Source organism: Procambarus clarkii, chromosome 32, assembly GCF_040958095.1.
Source record: "Procambarus clarkii isolate CNS0578487 chromosome 32, FALCON_Pclarkii_2.0, whole genome shotgun sequence".
In the NCBI taxonomy this organism is placed as follows: Eukaryota; Metazoa; Arthropoda; class Malacostraca; order Decapoda; family Cambaridae; genus Procambarus; species Procambarus clarkii.
This window is the reverse complement of record NC_091181.1, coordinates 30,605,925-30,622,581: the sequence shown is the minus strand read 5'-3', so window position 1 is coordinate 30,622,581 and position 16,657 is coordinate 30,605,925. Positions and strand designations below refer to the sequence as shown.

Genomic DNA, 16,657 nt, shown 5'->3' with positions numbered 1-16,657 from the left:
CAGTCTGAGCATATTTAGCTACCCCACCATGTGACGTGATGTGCAGCCAAATGGTTAAAGGGCACTGCTTATAATCAATTGAGATGTGACAGATTGACAGTGACATTGACTTATTGTTGAAATATATGAAAATAATTGAACAACTGTGCAAGAGACATTTATAAACAGCCATTGTCTTAGCATTACAGTAGATAGTTGCCAAGTTTTAAAAAAGTGAAGAGATTTAGGAAAATGACACAATTTGTTTGTGATATTTAAAAATAGCAGTATTTAGTAACAGTATTTATGTAGTAAGTATGAATTAAAGTTTACAATATCAACAAAACACAAGTTGACATTTGGGATGAGAAAAGATTAGGAAAATTGGTTACATCAAATAAATAAGGTAGTTCTTAGCTTCTCTTTTGAATTGGGCAAGAGAAGTACAATTTTTAATATCATTAGAAAGGTCATTCCACAGTTTAGGACCAATAATTTGCAGTTTGTTTCTACTTTGGTTAAGTTGCACTCCAGGAATATCAAAAAGATATGTTTCTCATATGATGCCCATGTCTGTTAAAGCCCTCTAAGAAGTGCTTAAGGTCAGGCTTAGCATTACAATGCAGAATTTTATAGATATAGAGCACACTTGAGAGGATGTGTAGTGACTTGATACTTAACATATTCAAAGATTTCAGTAAGGAAGACAGGTGCTGTCTGGGACTGGAGTTTATTTTTCTAATTGTTGCTTTATGTTGAGTATTATGGGTTGAAGGTAATTTTGGGTTGTAGATCCCCGAGCACAGACACCGTAATTGAGATTGGATAGATGAGAGAGAGTTCACAAGTCAGGGTGAGATATGTAATTTCTGATCTTGGAAGAGATCCAATTGGAGTGGTGTATGCGAGCTGTTTTGTCATTTGTAATAAGCTTCAAAATTGTTTACAACTTTTAGTGGTTAAACTAATTTTATTTGATTTGCCAGAACACGAGAGTCTCTTCAGGAAGCCGAAAATCCTCAGTATCGTCGTCGTCTTCTGCCTCAAATGAGTCCTCTACGAACACCAGCCACATTGAGTTGACTCCACAAGTCTCCCAGGAGGTAATTTTGAGCAAGAACTGCATATTGCGATACTGTACTCCAAATCCCCAAGAGGAAAATTTAATTGCATATATAAGCAAGATTGACAAAGAATGTTGATGGTTTATTCAAAGCTAGTTATTCTGGTTTGTCAGGGCCTTTTGATGAGCTATACTGGTTGACTTGGGATTTGTTTCACACATGGTGAGAGACAGAATATTGGGAATTCTATACAGTATCAGACCTACCTGTATTGTACAGTAATAGAGAAGGGTATTAATATGGCACTAAATTTAACACAAAATAAAATGCAAAACAAAGGATACAAATTTGATAAGTGTAGATTACAAAAATACGTACCAAGGTAAATACTAGATTAGAAGTACTGTACTGTAGTTTTTGATTTATGAAACAAATAACCAAGTACAGTACTGTAATACTGAATAATAAACACGAGATAACTAGATTATTTTCAAACTTAAGTTAGGCTTTACACCCATCTGCACTCGCTACACCACCCCTGCACTCGCTACACCACCCCTGCACTCGCTACACCACCCCTGCACTCGCTACACCACCCCTGCACTCGCTACACCACCCCTGCACTCGCTACACCACCCCTGCACTCGCTACACCACCCCTGCACTCGCTACACCACCCCTGCACTCGCTACACCACCCCTGCACTCGCTACACCACCCCTGCACTCGCTACACCACCCCTGCACTCGCTACACCACCCCTGCACTCGCTACACCACCCCTGCACTCGCTACACCACCCCTGCACTCGCTACACCCCCCCCCCTGCACTCGCTACACCCCCCCCTGCACTCGCTACACCCCCCCTGCACTCGCTACACCCCCCCCCCTGCACTCGCTACACCCCCCCTGCACTCGCTACACCCCCCCCTTGCACTCGCTACACCCCCCCCCCCTTGCACTCGCTACACCCCCCTCCCCCTGCACTCGCTACACCCCCCCTGCACTCGCTACACACCCCCCCCCCTGCACTCGCTACACCCCCCCCCCCTGCACTCGCTACACCCCCCCCCTGCACTCGCTACACCCCCCCCCCCTGCACTCGCTACACCCCCCCCCCCTGCACTCGCTACACCCCCCCCCCCCTGCACTCGCTACACCCCCCCCCCCCTGCACTCGCTACACCCCCCCCCCTGCACTCGCTACACCCCCCCCCCCTGCACTCGCTACACCCCCCCCCCCTGCACTCGCTACACCCCCCCCCCCTGCGCTCGCTACACCCCCCCCCTGCGCTCGCTACACCCCCCTGCGCTCGCTACACCCCCATTGCGCTCGCTACACCCCCCTGCGCTCGCTACACCCCCCCTGCGCTCGCTACACCCCCCCTGCGCTCGCTACACCCCCCCCTGCGCTCGCTACACCCCCCCTGCACTCGCTACACCCCCCTGCACTCGCTACACCCCCCCCTGCGCTCGCTACACCCCCCCCCTGCACTCGCTACACCCCCCCCCCCCCCTGCACTCGCTACACCCCCCCCCCCTGCACTCGCTACACCCCCCCCCCCTCCCTGCACTCGCTACACCCCTCCCCCTGCACTCGCTACACCCCTCCCCCTGCACTCGCTACACCCCCCCCCTGCACTCGCTACACCCCCCCTTCCCCCTTGCACTCGCTACACCCCCCCCCCCTGCACTCGCTACACCCCCCCCCCCCCCCTGCACTCGCTACACCCACCCCTGCACTTGCTTCACCCCCCCCCCCCTGCACTTCACACTTGCTACACCCCCCCTGCACTGCCTTCATTTAACCACAGTTGTGAAGTACAGTATGCCAATCCAGTGATAACTTTAACAAGTACCCTCATATGATGAAATTACTGTACTGTAAATCCAAGTTAAATGGAAAGTACATATGTGTGAATTTTGACGCACAGTATCAGCACTGTTGACTCACAGGACTGTTGAAATAATTCAGAAAAATGATTGGGATGAATTGAAGGTCAGTGGTACAATGCCATGTTATTCAACTCTACAAAATATTAAGCAAATTGGTTCGTGCATGTTCAAAACTATAAAATTGTTTTGATAACCAAAAAAAAAAGCATACCCAAAAATATGTAAAAAAAACAAAATTTACAAATCTTTTTTTTTTTATCCTAACAGGTAACTAAGAAGAAAATAGAAAGTCATCTTCTGGCTGCATTTGCAGAATTAAAAGATGAAAGCAAATTATCTGAGTTGCCTTTAGAGAAACCTCCAATGCAATCATCAGTGAAAATGTTGGGTGATTTGCCTCCTACCAGCTTGGATAACCACTGGGATTTCAAGCTTCCAGATCCTCCCACGCCCTTTAAAGATGGCCCCTCATCTAGGGTGGCGGATGATTCTTCAAGTACATCTTCCGAACCTGCACCAGAGATTCTTACAGATGTGCCATCTGGGTTTAAAGATTCTTCTGACAGCTCGCTTTCAGACTCAACAAATGTAAATATTATAGAAAGAACCAGTTTGCTGAAACAGATGCAGGGGAGAAAGGAAACAAATAATTTAGTAAGTAATGCTTCCAGCAGGAAGAGTTCTTCATCTAGTCTTTCATCCACATCATACAAGTCAGAAGAGAAAGCAAAGCAGAATGTGATAAATGAATTAAAATCAACAATAAAAGAAACAAATAACAACGAACCAAGAATTGTGGAGTTGAAACCTAAGGTTAAGGGCATGGAAACAATTCTTCAAACACTTAAGTCACCTAGCAAGGAGGCAACTTCATCTGCTGCCAAGATACAAGCAAAGGACATTGTGACTCAAGAAATGATACTTCCAGCAAAAGACATTGTCCCAGTTCAGCATACATATGTTCCACAAGTTGTTGCAAAAGGTTCAGTTGAGAGTAAGAAATCCCATGTTTTAGATAACCCTCCCAAGATTAATAAATCATCAAATAGTGCTAATTTCAGCTATGAAAGTTATTGCAACAGCCCTGAACCAGAAGTTGCTTCTTTACACTCTAGATCAGGATCAAGTACCAGCCATGAAAGTGCTCCTCCACCTGCACCACCACTGTCGGATTTGGAATTTGAGGCACGAGCATCGAGGTCGTCATCAGATGTGAGTGATGGTACAACCAGAAGCACTAAGAGTAGAGTGGCTCGCCAAAACTCGGGTAGTGGGAATGAGGCAGGTAAAAGTCGAACAAGGGCTATGAATTTTTCAATTTCCACCTACACTTCCAGATCAGAAGAAACGAGTTATGACAAGAAAATTACCAAGTCTGAGTCATTTAACCACCAGGTGAAACCAAAGTTGGGTCAGTTATCTAAAATGGATTCTATGTCAACACAACCCAAGTCTGATGAACTTAAAGAAGACAAGAGAGATGAAGCTGCAAACAATGAAACATCCATTACCTCTATGCCCTCCATTGACTTAGAAAAGCCATCACTTCCCAAAAAACCACATTGGAGTGAATTTTCCTCGGCACCTGTGAAACATTCCCCATTCCTAGTAAAACCTGCTCATTCTGCCAAACCTTGTTTACCACCAAACAAACCCACACTCTTTGGAATGCATTCAGAAACCAGTCTCAACATAAATCAACCTGTAGCCCGTGTCAATAGCTTGGGTGATAGGCCTGCCATATATCGTAACAGCAGAGACAGCCATTTTCCTGCCCCTGATCCTCCTCGTCCACTACGTAGGCTTAAGGTAAGATAAAACCTTTGTCAACTTTGCATGTGTCAAGCACTAGAATCTATCAAAGTACTTTACTATAATAATAGTACTGTACTGCAGAGCATTACAGTACTTTGTGTGTAAACAAAATGGAAGATGAAAGAAACAGTGGTACTGTATGTTGTGTGAATAGTTTATAAAAATAAAAAGGTTAAGGTCTACCAAAGGATACTTAGATACTGAATGGCATAGGACACTCAATGATTAATGAATACTGTAGTTTGAAATGATGGTTGAATTTAATTGTAAGTATTCTAGGTTAGGATTTAACATTTTAATTGGATTGGGTGCACATGTATACACTTTTGGGCCCAGTATCTTCTAGAGAAAACTTACAGGAGCAGTTATGGGATGAGATTTAGTTAAGTTGCCCAATATAAGTGAAACCAGTGGGCAGATATGTGACTAGATGAAAGGTAGTGACAAGTAGATTTGAGTTTTGGCAGAAAATAGAAATAGCGATACCTTGCGATGATTTCGGGGTTGAATGTCCCTGCGGCCGGATTCTCGATCAGGTCTTCTGGTTGCTGGACTGGTCATCAGTGCCAGCATTGACATGTAGAATGTGCACCTTACCAGATTTAAATGTTGTTGACTTGTTCCAGTGTAAGGATATACAGTACTGTATAGATATATTTATGAGATTTAGGCACAGAATATGGAAAAGTAAAATTGTCTAATTAGGTAGTGAGGCATGAATTTATAAGATTAAATGATCATACTCTATTTTGTAGATGGCAAATAACTATGGCAAAAGTGAAAAACGAAATAAAAACATACAATGATGCAAGTATAAAATTGAATTTCTTGGTTAGATACCCAGTATTATATGTAAAATAGGTTAGAACAATGTTGTTGCAGAGGTTCAAGGAACACTGAAAGAAGCTTCAGCATGTTGTGTGGTTTGGCAGCGCATGTTGAAGAGGAACAGAAATGGTGGGATGAAAGCATAAGTGGGAGAAACTGGCTGGGATACTAACTATGGCACAGGGAAAAGGGGGAAAGAGTGCCAAAACATGCCTGCTTACAAAGGGCCATGAGTATATTCGTTTGATTTTTATATTGTATTTTGTTTTTCATTTCTCTACAACAAATTCTGGTAAAGTAAATACATGGCCCTTCTCCACAGGAAGCCTAAAATAATTTATCCATTGTTGCAACTGATCAGAACAATCTGATGACTGGAATGAATCCTTCCATTTGCATATGTATTTTCAGCTGATTGGGTTTTGTACGAGTGAGACTGCACCCTTTATTACACAGGTCTATCAATCTGTCAATTATATACAATAGCATAATGTAGCACAAGTAGGTTAATTAATATGAAGGAACATGATATGACAAATTAAATTGTTCCATGAAAAGTGTGTGCTGTCGATCCCAAACGAGTACCCAAACTTGTGCTTTGATATTTTGATATACAGGTATTATGATGTGCCTTAGTAAATTTTCTGTCATACAGCTGCAATTTAAAGATGAGTTGTATTGTCTTAACAAGTGAATGCTTTCGATTTGTTTCATTTTAAAGCCTAATACTTTTTTTCTGTTCTGCAGAGAACAGACAATCAAGAACAACTTGAACGTACTACCTCTCTCATCAATCTTGCAACCCCCAACTATGAACTCAGAAAAGCTCAGTCTTCTCACGATGTTTCTTATGGTGAGTACCTTGTTCACTGATTGTCTAGTATCCTTCTGTGGTTTGGAAGATCTGGTTTGCTTTACCATCTGTTTTGTAATTATATTTTTGTGTAATTACTGCATTCTGCTTTCATGTACAGTACTGTACTTTTCTCTTAATACAGCAAGAAGGGGTATAAATTCTGGGTGATCTATGCTCCGTCCAGAGGGGGTGTAAGCACATGCATTTTGTGCTAGTTAGTGTTGAGTTTTTGCTGCTATAGGCTACGTGGACATGCTGCGGTGGAGTACTATCTGGTTTGTTAGTACTGCTTATGCTCTGCTGGTCATCTTTTTTGTTTCCTTTACATTTTCTATAATTTTCTTTCTTGGTTTTCTTGAGGTCATCTTGAGATGATTTCGGGGCTTTTTTTTTTTTTTTTTTTTTTTTGTCCCTCCACCCCTAGGAAGCAGCCCGTGACAGCTGACTAACACCCAGGTATCTATTTTACTGCTAGGTAACAGGAACATAGGGTGAAAGAAACTCTGCCCATTGTTTCTCGCCGGCGCCTGGGATCGAACCCGGGACCACAGGATCACAAGTCCAGCGTGCTGTCGGTTTGGCCGACCGGCTCCCTTTTCTTGATTTTTCTGTCCCCACTATTGTACACTTTAATATTTTATCCTACTCACTAGAGTCTATTGGTCTGTCATATTTACATTTAAAGCTGTGTATGGCACTTGCCTCCACCACTTCATTTCTTACTGCATTCCCACTGTACACTCCTGACACAAAAAAGCCTTTCTAATGTCATTGTGAGTTATTTGGGTATTTAGTTTCCATCTATGCCCACTTGTTTGTGTACTACCTTTGCTAAATAGTCCATCGTTATTTGCCCTGTCTATTTCTGTGAGTATTTTGTAAATGGTAATCATGTGCTGCATTGCTCATGCAACCATTGGCTGTTAGTAACAATATGAAAGGTTTTGAAATCACCACACGCTTCAGAGAGTGTATATTTTTGGTTATTAATACATTTGTGATAATTATATCCAAACATTATAATGGTGGTGACGGTGTGGTGATGAGAAATGCAGAGCTGGTGGAGGGGGTTCATCTGATTATCCAAAGCCACCCAAAGCCTCCTAGCATTGCGGAAGTAAGGAAGAAATATGACATGTTTACTCACTATAATGTTGGTGCTGAATGTAGAGCCTGGAAAAATATGTTCAACATGTCCTTTTTTCAAATGTTCGAACATGTTCAAAGCTTTGAGGGTAGCTTCGGGTGGCTTTGGGTAACTAGATGGACTGGTCCATAGTGGTGACCTCGCACTCCCGACGCCCACACCTCGCGTTCAAGCTGTTCTCACGGCCTTCTGTCAACACCAATATCATATGCTGGGCATTGGGGACGTGGGTGTGGTGAGGGCATGGGCATGGGAGGGCGTGGCCATGGGTGTGGTGAGGGCGTGGGCATGGGTGTGATGAGGACGTGGAGAGGGTCTGTTGAGGACGTAGGGAAGGGTGTGGTGGGGAGGAGGTGGGATATTATCCCAGGTGTGTCCACCTCCATGTACCCATACACCCAGGAGTATCCCCTCCTGTAGTAACACCTGGACCACCCACCCACCCACCACCACTACTTGCCTCGCTACCATCACCACCAGCTGATGAGGAATGTAAAAACTAGTGCAGGAAGTTAGGGGACCTTGACAAACTCCAGGAGTGGGCAAATAAGTGGTTGCTGGAATTCGACCTCAACAAGTGTAAGGTAATGAAGATAAGCAAGGAAGAAAGGAGACGAAGAGGTATCTACCCTGTAAGGGGAAAGACAACTACAAGAATAGGAAGGAGGGCCGTCCCCCGAGACGCCTCCATCATTTTTTATCATGCCGTGTAATAAAAATAGGTTTATTCTCATAAATTATTGTTGTACAGCAAAATTCAAATTAAACATTCTTTCAACTGAAAAGTTGTAGAAGCCACCTCCACCCATAACTTAAAAGCCAGATTCGACTATCGTTAACTGTTCGCCTCAACACTAAGAGGTAATTGGGTACCTGGTAGTCGACCAATTGGCGGGTTGTGTTCCAGGGAGAACTAGTGGGCTAGGCTTATCATGAGCTATGGGAACGGGAAACTCCCGGCCTGCTAACAGTAATCAGAAATCGTTTATTCCTGTACTCGGCTGTGAAGAAAAACGGAATTCGAAGGTCAGAATAGTTCCATTATAACGCAACGGGTAAAATAATGGTAGCAAGTGGGGCATAAAGTGGTAGACTTCACTCCCCCGTAGTCAGTGGTAGGTGAGCACCACAAACACAAGGGCACATGTCTACCACCTACACCACCACCATCCACTACCAGCAGCAGCCTCGCCACTACCACTACCTGCTGTCTGTGTGCTGGTCACCTGGTGTCTCCCCCCTACACCTGATGCCTCCTCTGTGCCACTTTCCTGACTGCACCTGCTCTATTACCAGCTGTGTCACCACCAGCTGTACCACTACCCACTACCAGCTGTACCACCACCTACTACCAGCTGTACCACCACCTACTACCAGCTGTACCACTACCCACTACCAGCTGTACCACTACCCACTACCAGCTGTACCACCACCCACTAGCAGCTGTACCACCTCTGCTTGCCTGATCACCAGCTGTGCCACTGCACCTGTACCAAATAAGCAGGTGCACCTCCACACCTGCTGCAGACCGCGAACACGTTAGTAATTACACCTGCCCACACCTGAGGCTTATATGCTGAATCCAGATTGAATTGCACAACATTCTCCGAACCTTTTTTCCCTGGAGATTTGCATTCGTGGTGGGAGGTGGAGACTGTGGGCAGGAGAGATGATGTGGGAGAAAAACTACCTGCCCAATATTACACCAAGTATCCTGGCGGCCATATTCGGGCAGCACACGCCTACACACTGGCCCGTCTGTGTGCCAGTGTGGCATATTTAACGTTTTAAATAACATGTATTCATTAACATTTGCTCCAATCCTGTCATTTAAGGAAAGAGGGTGTTGAATTTGTATTACATATGAAGAAGTTTTTAATACTTTAAAATGAACCTCTCTTCGGTTGATTGCAAGATAGTGGTTGTTGCAATTGTCTACATAAGGAGAAATCTTATGATAGACTGCAACGTCCAGCTGATTGATTGATAAAGATTAAGCCACCCAAGAGTAACGTCCAGGACCCAGATTCACGAAGCAGTTACGCAAGTACTTACGAACGTGTACATCTTTCCTCAATCTTTGATGGCTTTGGTTACATTTATTAAACAGTTTACAAGCATGAAAACTTGCCAATCAACTGTTGTTATTGTTATAAACAGCCTCCTGGTGCTTCAGAGCTCATTATCTGTTTAATAATTGTAAACAAAGCCGCCAAAGATTGAGAAAAGATGTACAGGTTCGTAAGTGCTTGCATAACTGCTTCGTGAATCTGGCCCCAGGGCGACGCGTTAGAATATATGAAGTGCACATTACCTTGTGGCGCTGCACCGCCACTCGCAGATGTTCATACTTAAATTCTTTGCACGTGCGTAATTGGGGCACGAAGGATAGCCAGTGGTCCATGGGAAGCCATCAATTGTTGAGCGTGGGTAGTTGATGTGGGCGTAAGACAGCTATACGGCGATGCCCACACTGTGTGGTAGGAACTACCCTGCCAGACACCACCACCGCTACCACCCACACTCCCAAGACGTGAAAGTTGTCATCCCACACTCTCTACTCTCATTGTGTAGTTATTATTATTATTATTATTTAATTTTAACCCGAGGAGAAAGTTTACCGAGAATATATACAGGAGTACTTACATTCTTGTACTTGAATTTACTTGTTCATTCTTGTACTTGAATTTACTTGTTCATTCTTGTACTTGAATTTACTTGTTCATTCTTGTACTTGAATTTACTTGTTCATTCTTGTACTTGAATTTACTTGTTCATTCTTGTACCATCCTCATCACCATGGGTATCTGTATGCTGTTATAGGTTATCATCTACTAATTCCTTTTCGCTAATATTAGTTGAGGTCGGCTGGAACGGCCTTGTTCCAGCGTAGCACAGATTCACTGACTGTGCTTGCTTGGTCACTGTGCTTTGGCCTGCTTGATGATGTGTGGAAGAGTGTTGGGGTGAAGTGTTTAGTGAGATCCCCCTCACCACCCTCGGCATCCACCAAGTCTGCTCCTTCATCAATAACTGATCTAACTAGAGGTGTAATTAGTACCCTACCCTTACTTGATTGGGTAGCATTTGGTACAGGTCCTTTGGAGCCCAGGTGTCAGCCTTGGCGCCCTACTGACCTCGTACATCTTATGTAAACAAAAAAAATCCAGTAAATATAACTGTTTACAGCATTTGTTAGTCGTGAAAGCTTTCGTGACTCCGGATGTGTGTGTATAGAAGCAATGGTCAAGTTTATAATGAATAATATAGAGAAAAACACACAAACAGTATTGGAGGGGACCTAAACATTCCCTCTAATGCGTTGTGTGGTTTCCTCCGAGGTACTCCCTTTTATTTATATATATATATATATTAATTGTGTGACTGTTCCCTTCACGAGGAGGGTTGGGCGTGAGGAGCAGCAGCAGGTGGTGGTGGTGGAGGTGAATGATCGTGAGTGACAAGTACGGTGTCGTCTCCCTGGCCATCACCGCTATACACTGGCCTCCACGCTCCCACACGGCTCCTGTACACCCACCCTTACCACCCTCCAACCATCTCTTATGTGCACTAATTACTCTAGGAGTATGCAAAATAGTATGGCGTTCATGTATAGAAGCAACTACAGGAAGTGTGATTCGTGTATATGGGAGAGGAGGGGGGTGTTTGATGCGTACCGTACGAGAGTTTTCCCCGTGTGTACGTCACGGCACCCTAGAGTGTACGATGTTACCAGACCTGCTGGTGCAGCAGGCAGCGTCCGAGGCTCGGTCAGGCTGGGTCCTCAGGTGTGGAGTCCGCCCAAGTCAGCAGGTGTTGCTGTACTCACACTTGCTCACACTGTAAACGGGTCAACGCGGATAAAATCGAGGTGTTGTGTTACGTACGGTAGCGAGGAGAAGGGGGAGTGTTACCTTACGTTGTAGGATGAGTTACCCTTGTGGAACCTTGTCTTACAATAGACTCTCTCCTAGAAGAGGTAAGAGCTCTCACAATTTTTTAATTTGCATTATTCGTGATTGTATCACTTGTAGAGATTCTCGCATATAGAGTATGGTGAAGGAAAATATTAGTTTTAATGCCCTTCGTTATTATATGTGGTTGAAACTGTTCTCCACTTCTGTCCATATACTGTAATATAAATATTAAAATAATAATAATACCAGTTTTCGTTGATGTGGACGAGTGCCCATGATGTACTCGTCCACAGTGAGAGTACAAGTGTGTGTGGTAGGCCCATGTAAGGCTTTTCAGTTGGCATAAGTAGAAGTATCTGGCAGGTGTACTCTGGGAAAACGTTTGTAATATTTTTTACCTAAACTAACGGGAGTCCAAACTTGAACCATCTCTGCCGCACCTATATGTGCTGGCCTGGAGGTGCTTGTATATCGGTCGAGCACTAGCTCTCTAGCCCCGTCTTCCCATCTTCACAATTAATACATTGGAATTCATTGGTACGGTTTTTCTCGTTGTAATTTCGTTTGAAAGTTGCTTGTGGAATTCGCGTGGCCATTGTGTGGGTGGTGTAAGCGGTCCCTGCCGCCAGGGCTCCAGGTCACCGGTGTCTGGTCTTTACCCGTCCTGGTTACCGCACAGTCATCCTGGTAGTAACCATAGTTACCTTGCGGTTACCTTCCAGTCCCTGCGGCCCGGTCCCCGACCAGGCCTCCTTGGCCCTCCTGGTTACTGGAGGTCTAAGTGCAAAATGTGGACTTTTGCATTCCTCCCCCCCCTCCCCCTCCCCCCCCCCCAAGAAAAACAAATCCACTTTCATTTTGTTTACAGTTAATTTTGGGGTGGGGGGGGGGGTCTTCTCCGGCCCCGATCATGGCGGTCTTCGGGGTTGGAGTCCCTGTGCCTTCTTTTACCAACTTCGAGGTAACCTCCGGAGCTGGAGCCCCCTGGGGGCAGTTCGTTGTTGCCTTCAACCTCGTTCTGACAGTTCCTGCGACGGCGCTGGAACCAATCGTATTGGCGTTTGCCTTTCCATTGGAGACTTTCGGCACCATGGAGAGGGGGGGGGGAAACCGGCTGCATGGGTAACAGCTTCTCCCCCGTATCAACTTACCCTGGCTTTGCGCCCTGGAGAGGCCACTCCAGACCGACAACCATGAGTGCAACTCATAATATCCTGAAAATGATGGATGCCTACTACTACTAGTGAGAGAGAGAGGGGCGGAGGTTGGCCAGTATGTGCTCGCTGTCCAACACCCAGTTTAAACATACTGAGAACACCTGTGGTAGTTGTCCAGGTGCTCCACACCTGGCCCCTGGTCACTCTTTCGAATACGTGCTTCACACACCTGTGTTGGGTTGGCTGGTGTGGGCCAGGATGGTTCTGTAGGAGTGTGCTTGCTTACCATTTGTGTGTGCCGGACTGAGCTCTTAGTGATTGATGAAGATTAAGCCAACCAAAAGGTGGCACGGGCATGAATAGCCCGTAAGTGGTGGCCCTTTTGAGCCATTACCAGTATCAATAGATGATACTGGAGATCTGTGGAGGTGCGACTGCACCCTGCGTGACGGGAGATGTGTCTCGAGCTCTTAGTTCTTGGACTCCGCCTTTCTAACCGTCGGTTGTCAAATGTACAGACTCCCGACCTATTTTCCCCATCCAATCCTCTTTACATGGTACTTTAGTACCGATGTAGACCATAGTACATGTATTGACATCAGACAATTAAAAAGTAGAATTTTTGCACCATTAATTTTTAGAAAAATCTGGTAAGGTTTTTCTTCCTAATAAACCTGACCACCCTAGGCTTAATATAGAACATGTGCTATACTAGGCCTAGAAATATTTAAGTACGGGTTTTAGCTTCATTTTTTCCGGACTCACTAAAGTAAATAGTACCAAAGTCGATCTAATTATCCATTACGTCAGTACATGTATGACGTGCTCGTGGGTACTAAAGTACTGTCAACAGGAGGATGGGTCAAGTTTCAGCTATCATACCCGCAACATACATTTCTCTCTCACACATCCCCATGATGCAGCCCGTAGCAGCTGTCTAACTCCCAGGTACCTATTTATTGCTAGGTGAACAGTCCCGTCAGGCGAATGAAACTCTGCCAATTTGTTTCTGCCTCGGCCGGGAATCGAACCCGGCTCGTATGACTACGACCCTTCCTCCCTTGGAGTGCTGTCCACTACAATTCTGGAGTGGACGGGGTCCACTGTGTGGAGGTGAACCACCCACAGTGTATTGCAGAGCATTGCAGCAGTTGTGGGAATAAGAGCAAGGCATGGAGAGTATGGCCATTGTGGGGACGGTGTGAGCGGCCGTGGTGGGGAAGGTGTGGGCGACCGTGGTGGGGAAGGTGTGTGTGTGGGCGGCCAGTAGTGTTGACGTAGTGGACCACAACACGGTGACTCCTCCACCTGAGCCGGGTGAGCGAGCCACGCTGGGCTGCTCCCACGACTCCGAGCAGCATACACACTGCCTTACCTGTACTGGGCTGCAGCAGTACAGGTGTCCTCATAAACAAAGGCCAAAGACCATTCCATGCACCCGCCAAGCCAAACCCCCTAGTTTGTTTATGAATGAAAAACGGTTTACACACGACTCACAACTAAAGACTTCCGAAACAAGTGCTTCATTGACGAATTTTGTTTGAACAACGGTGTAAATGCTTCACCCACGCGCTACAAATAGAAATAATCGCCAACAGAACCTAAACACCTAATCTAACCAATGCCTAAATATGTACAACATGCTTATATATAATAATTTATATTTGAAAAAACTCCCGTTTTGAATGAACAGAATGTTTAAAATTGATGAATGTGTCTTTGGGGTCGACCGCTGGATGGAATGAACTTGGTCTGAGGACGGGTTGGCTACCAAGACAGACCACGGCCACCAGTACCAAGGGCAGGGAGGCTGCGAGGCGGGCCCACTTACCAGGTGGATGGCCGATCATGCCAACACCACCACCACCTGCTTTCACATGGCTGACCCACCTGATCCCTCGCCTCATCCTGCCTGCTTGCTTGCTGGGTACCCCCTGCCCCACACCCCTCCCACAATACCCCCTTGTCTCTCCCACCCCATAATACCCACCTGCCTCTCCCACCCCACAGTCACGCTCACCTGGTCATACTTGCCCCCAGCCACACCGGTTTCTTTGTCCTTCCCAGCGGTGGTGTGTAGGGGCGGCTCTTGGCTGACTGCCCGCTGCTGGGCCTCGGAGACATGCCACCACAATTATCACAACACTTTATCTCAAAAGAGTCCCTATTAACTTAATAAAGGTACAACATAGTTAGGATTCTTTAGTATCATGTGAAACGTGCGAGATAATGGGATAATGTGCCCCTCCCGCCCCCCCTCCTGTAGCGCAAGGCACCATTCATCTGTCTTACCTGTAGTTGGCTAGTTAAGATTACAGCTGAGCCATCTGACAAACATCTATAAGCTGCTGCTTATTCCGTTTATTTGCTCAAATACTTTTGCCAGGGAATTGTTACTTTGCCCCTTGTTCTTCGGGCCTTACATCATCTCGGAAAACACAGATAACACCCAACAAATGGTAAATGTGATAAAAAATCTTTGTATTGGTAACGTGGTAGCTCAATATAGTGTGGATTTGCGATGAGGACAATCGCTTCTATTCTGGAGATAGGAAATTTTTTGAAGAATATGAAGAAGATAGAAAGTCCCTCGTTATTGCATGCTCAGAAATTGCAGAGAAATTCAGACGGAAAGTACAGACAGTTCAGGTATGTGGAGACACGTACCTGAAGAGGTACGTGGAGAGGTATGTGGATTACAACACGAAAATCCCGTCGTAAAGAGTACTAATGAAGAGTGCGAGCACAGACTCAGACACACTAACAGACCCAACACAAAAGGAAGTTAACGATCAACAACGGAAATCTGCAGGCTCCACTCCTACATGTATCAACAAAGAGCCACCACAGAGTGTAGTGGAGATAACCCATTATAAGCACACGAAGCATGAACGTGGAACCTGCCGATATTATGCAAGAGGATGTGTAATTATGGGCTGTCAAGAAAAACTAATGGAATGTGCAAATATGACCACCCCAAGAAACTGCAGAAATATACTAAATAGAGGAACATGTTCTGACATTTGCCAATATTTCCACCCAGAGCTGTGTAAAAATTCACTAAACAAAGAGGCGTGTTTTAACGAAGACTGCCCAGCTTTTCATGTTAAAGGAACAACGTGACTAAAATCAAAAGAACGCCATTATGAATACAGCAACCCCAATACACACTAGGGGGGATTTTTGTAAGAGAAAAAGAATGGCAAGAAATGTCCAAACTTTACTCTCAACTTTGTCAGAATTAACGTGAGGTCCCGTTTTCTCTTAGTGGGTCGTTGGATTGGTTAGGTTCGGATACTTTAGTTAGGCTTTAGTAAAACAGTTTAGTGACGTTGGGAACAGTCAGAAGGACAGGACGGGCTGCGCAAGCAAAGAAAACGCGAACATGTTAGGTTAGTCAATGGGTAATATCTAAAGCTCTACTACTCAAGATAACCTCAAGATACTCCTTTACAGTAATTAAATGGTGTTTAGTAGTGTGTGTGGAGGGGGGGGGGGAAGAGTTCACGTTGCAGGGTGCTGTTGCTGCTCAGCTGCTGCTGGGGGCGCCGTGTGTGGTGGTGTAGTGGAGTGTTGAGGTACAAGTATGTCGGTACTAGAGGGTAAAATTGGTTTTCTGAGGCCGAGCTAAACAAAAAATGGAGGATTTTGTTTTTAAACCACAAGTAAAACTAACGCAAAATAATGTAAAGTATAAAAAAGATGTATAAATGATATTAAGATGACGCTTTGAACAGGTAAGTGGGGAGAGTAGGGAGGTGCTGTGCTTGGGGTAAGTGGCGAGAGTAGGGAGGTGTTGTGCTTGGGGTAAGTGGCGAGAGTAGGGAGGTGCTGTGCTTGGGGTAAGTGGCGAGAGTAGGGAGGTGCTGTGCTTGGGGTAAGTGGCGAGAGTAGGGAGGTGCTGTGCTTGGGGTAAGTGGCGAGAGTAGGGAGGTGCTGTGCTTGGGGTAAGTGGCGAGAGTAGGGAGGTGCTGTGCTTGGGGTAAGTGGCGAGAGTAGGGAG

General features: G+C 45.4%; 1 protein-coding gene across 6 annotated transcripts in view; it reads left to right on the top strand.

Moving 5' to 3' along the window:
• LOC123759342 (streptococcal hemagglutinin) overlaps positions 1 to 16,657 on the top strand; it is a 186,932-nt gene that overhangs the window by 140,486 nt on the left and 29,789 nt on the right. For all 6 annotated transcript variants that reach the window (XM_069335103.1, XM_069335102.1, XM_069335104.1 and 3 more), the window contains 3 exons: positions 966 to 1,082; positions 3,202 to 4,743; positions 6,325 to 6,430. In XM_069335103.1, the coding sequence (XP_069191204.1) occupies positions 966 to 1,082; positions 3,202 to 4,743; positions 6,325 to 6,430 (1,765 nt within the window). The remainder of the gene's footprint in view (positions 1 to 965; positions 1,083 to 3,201; positions 4,744 to 6,324; positions 6,431 to 16,657) is intronic.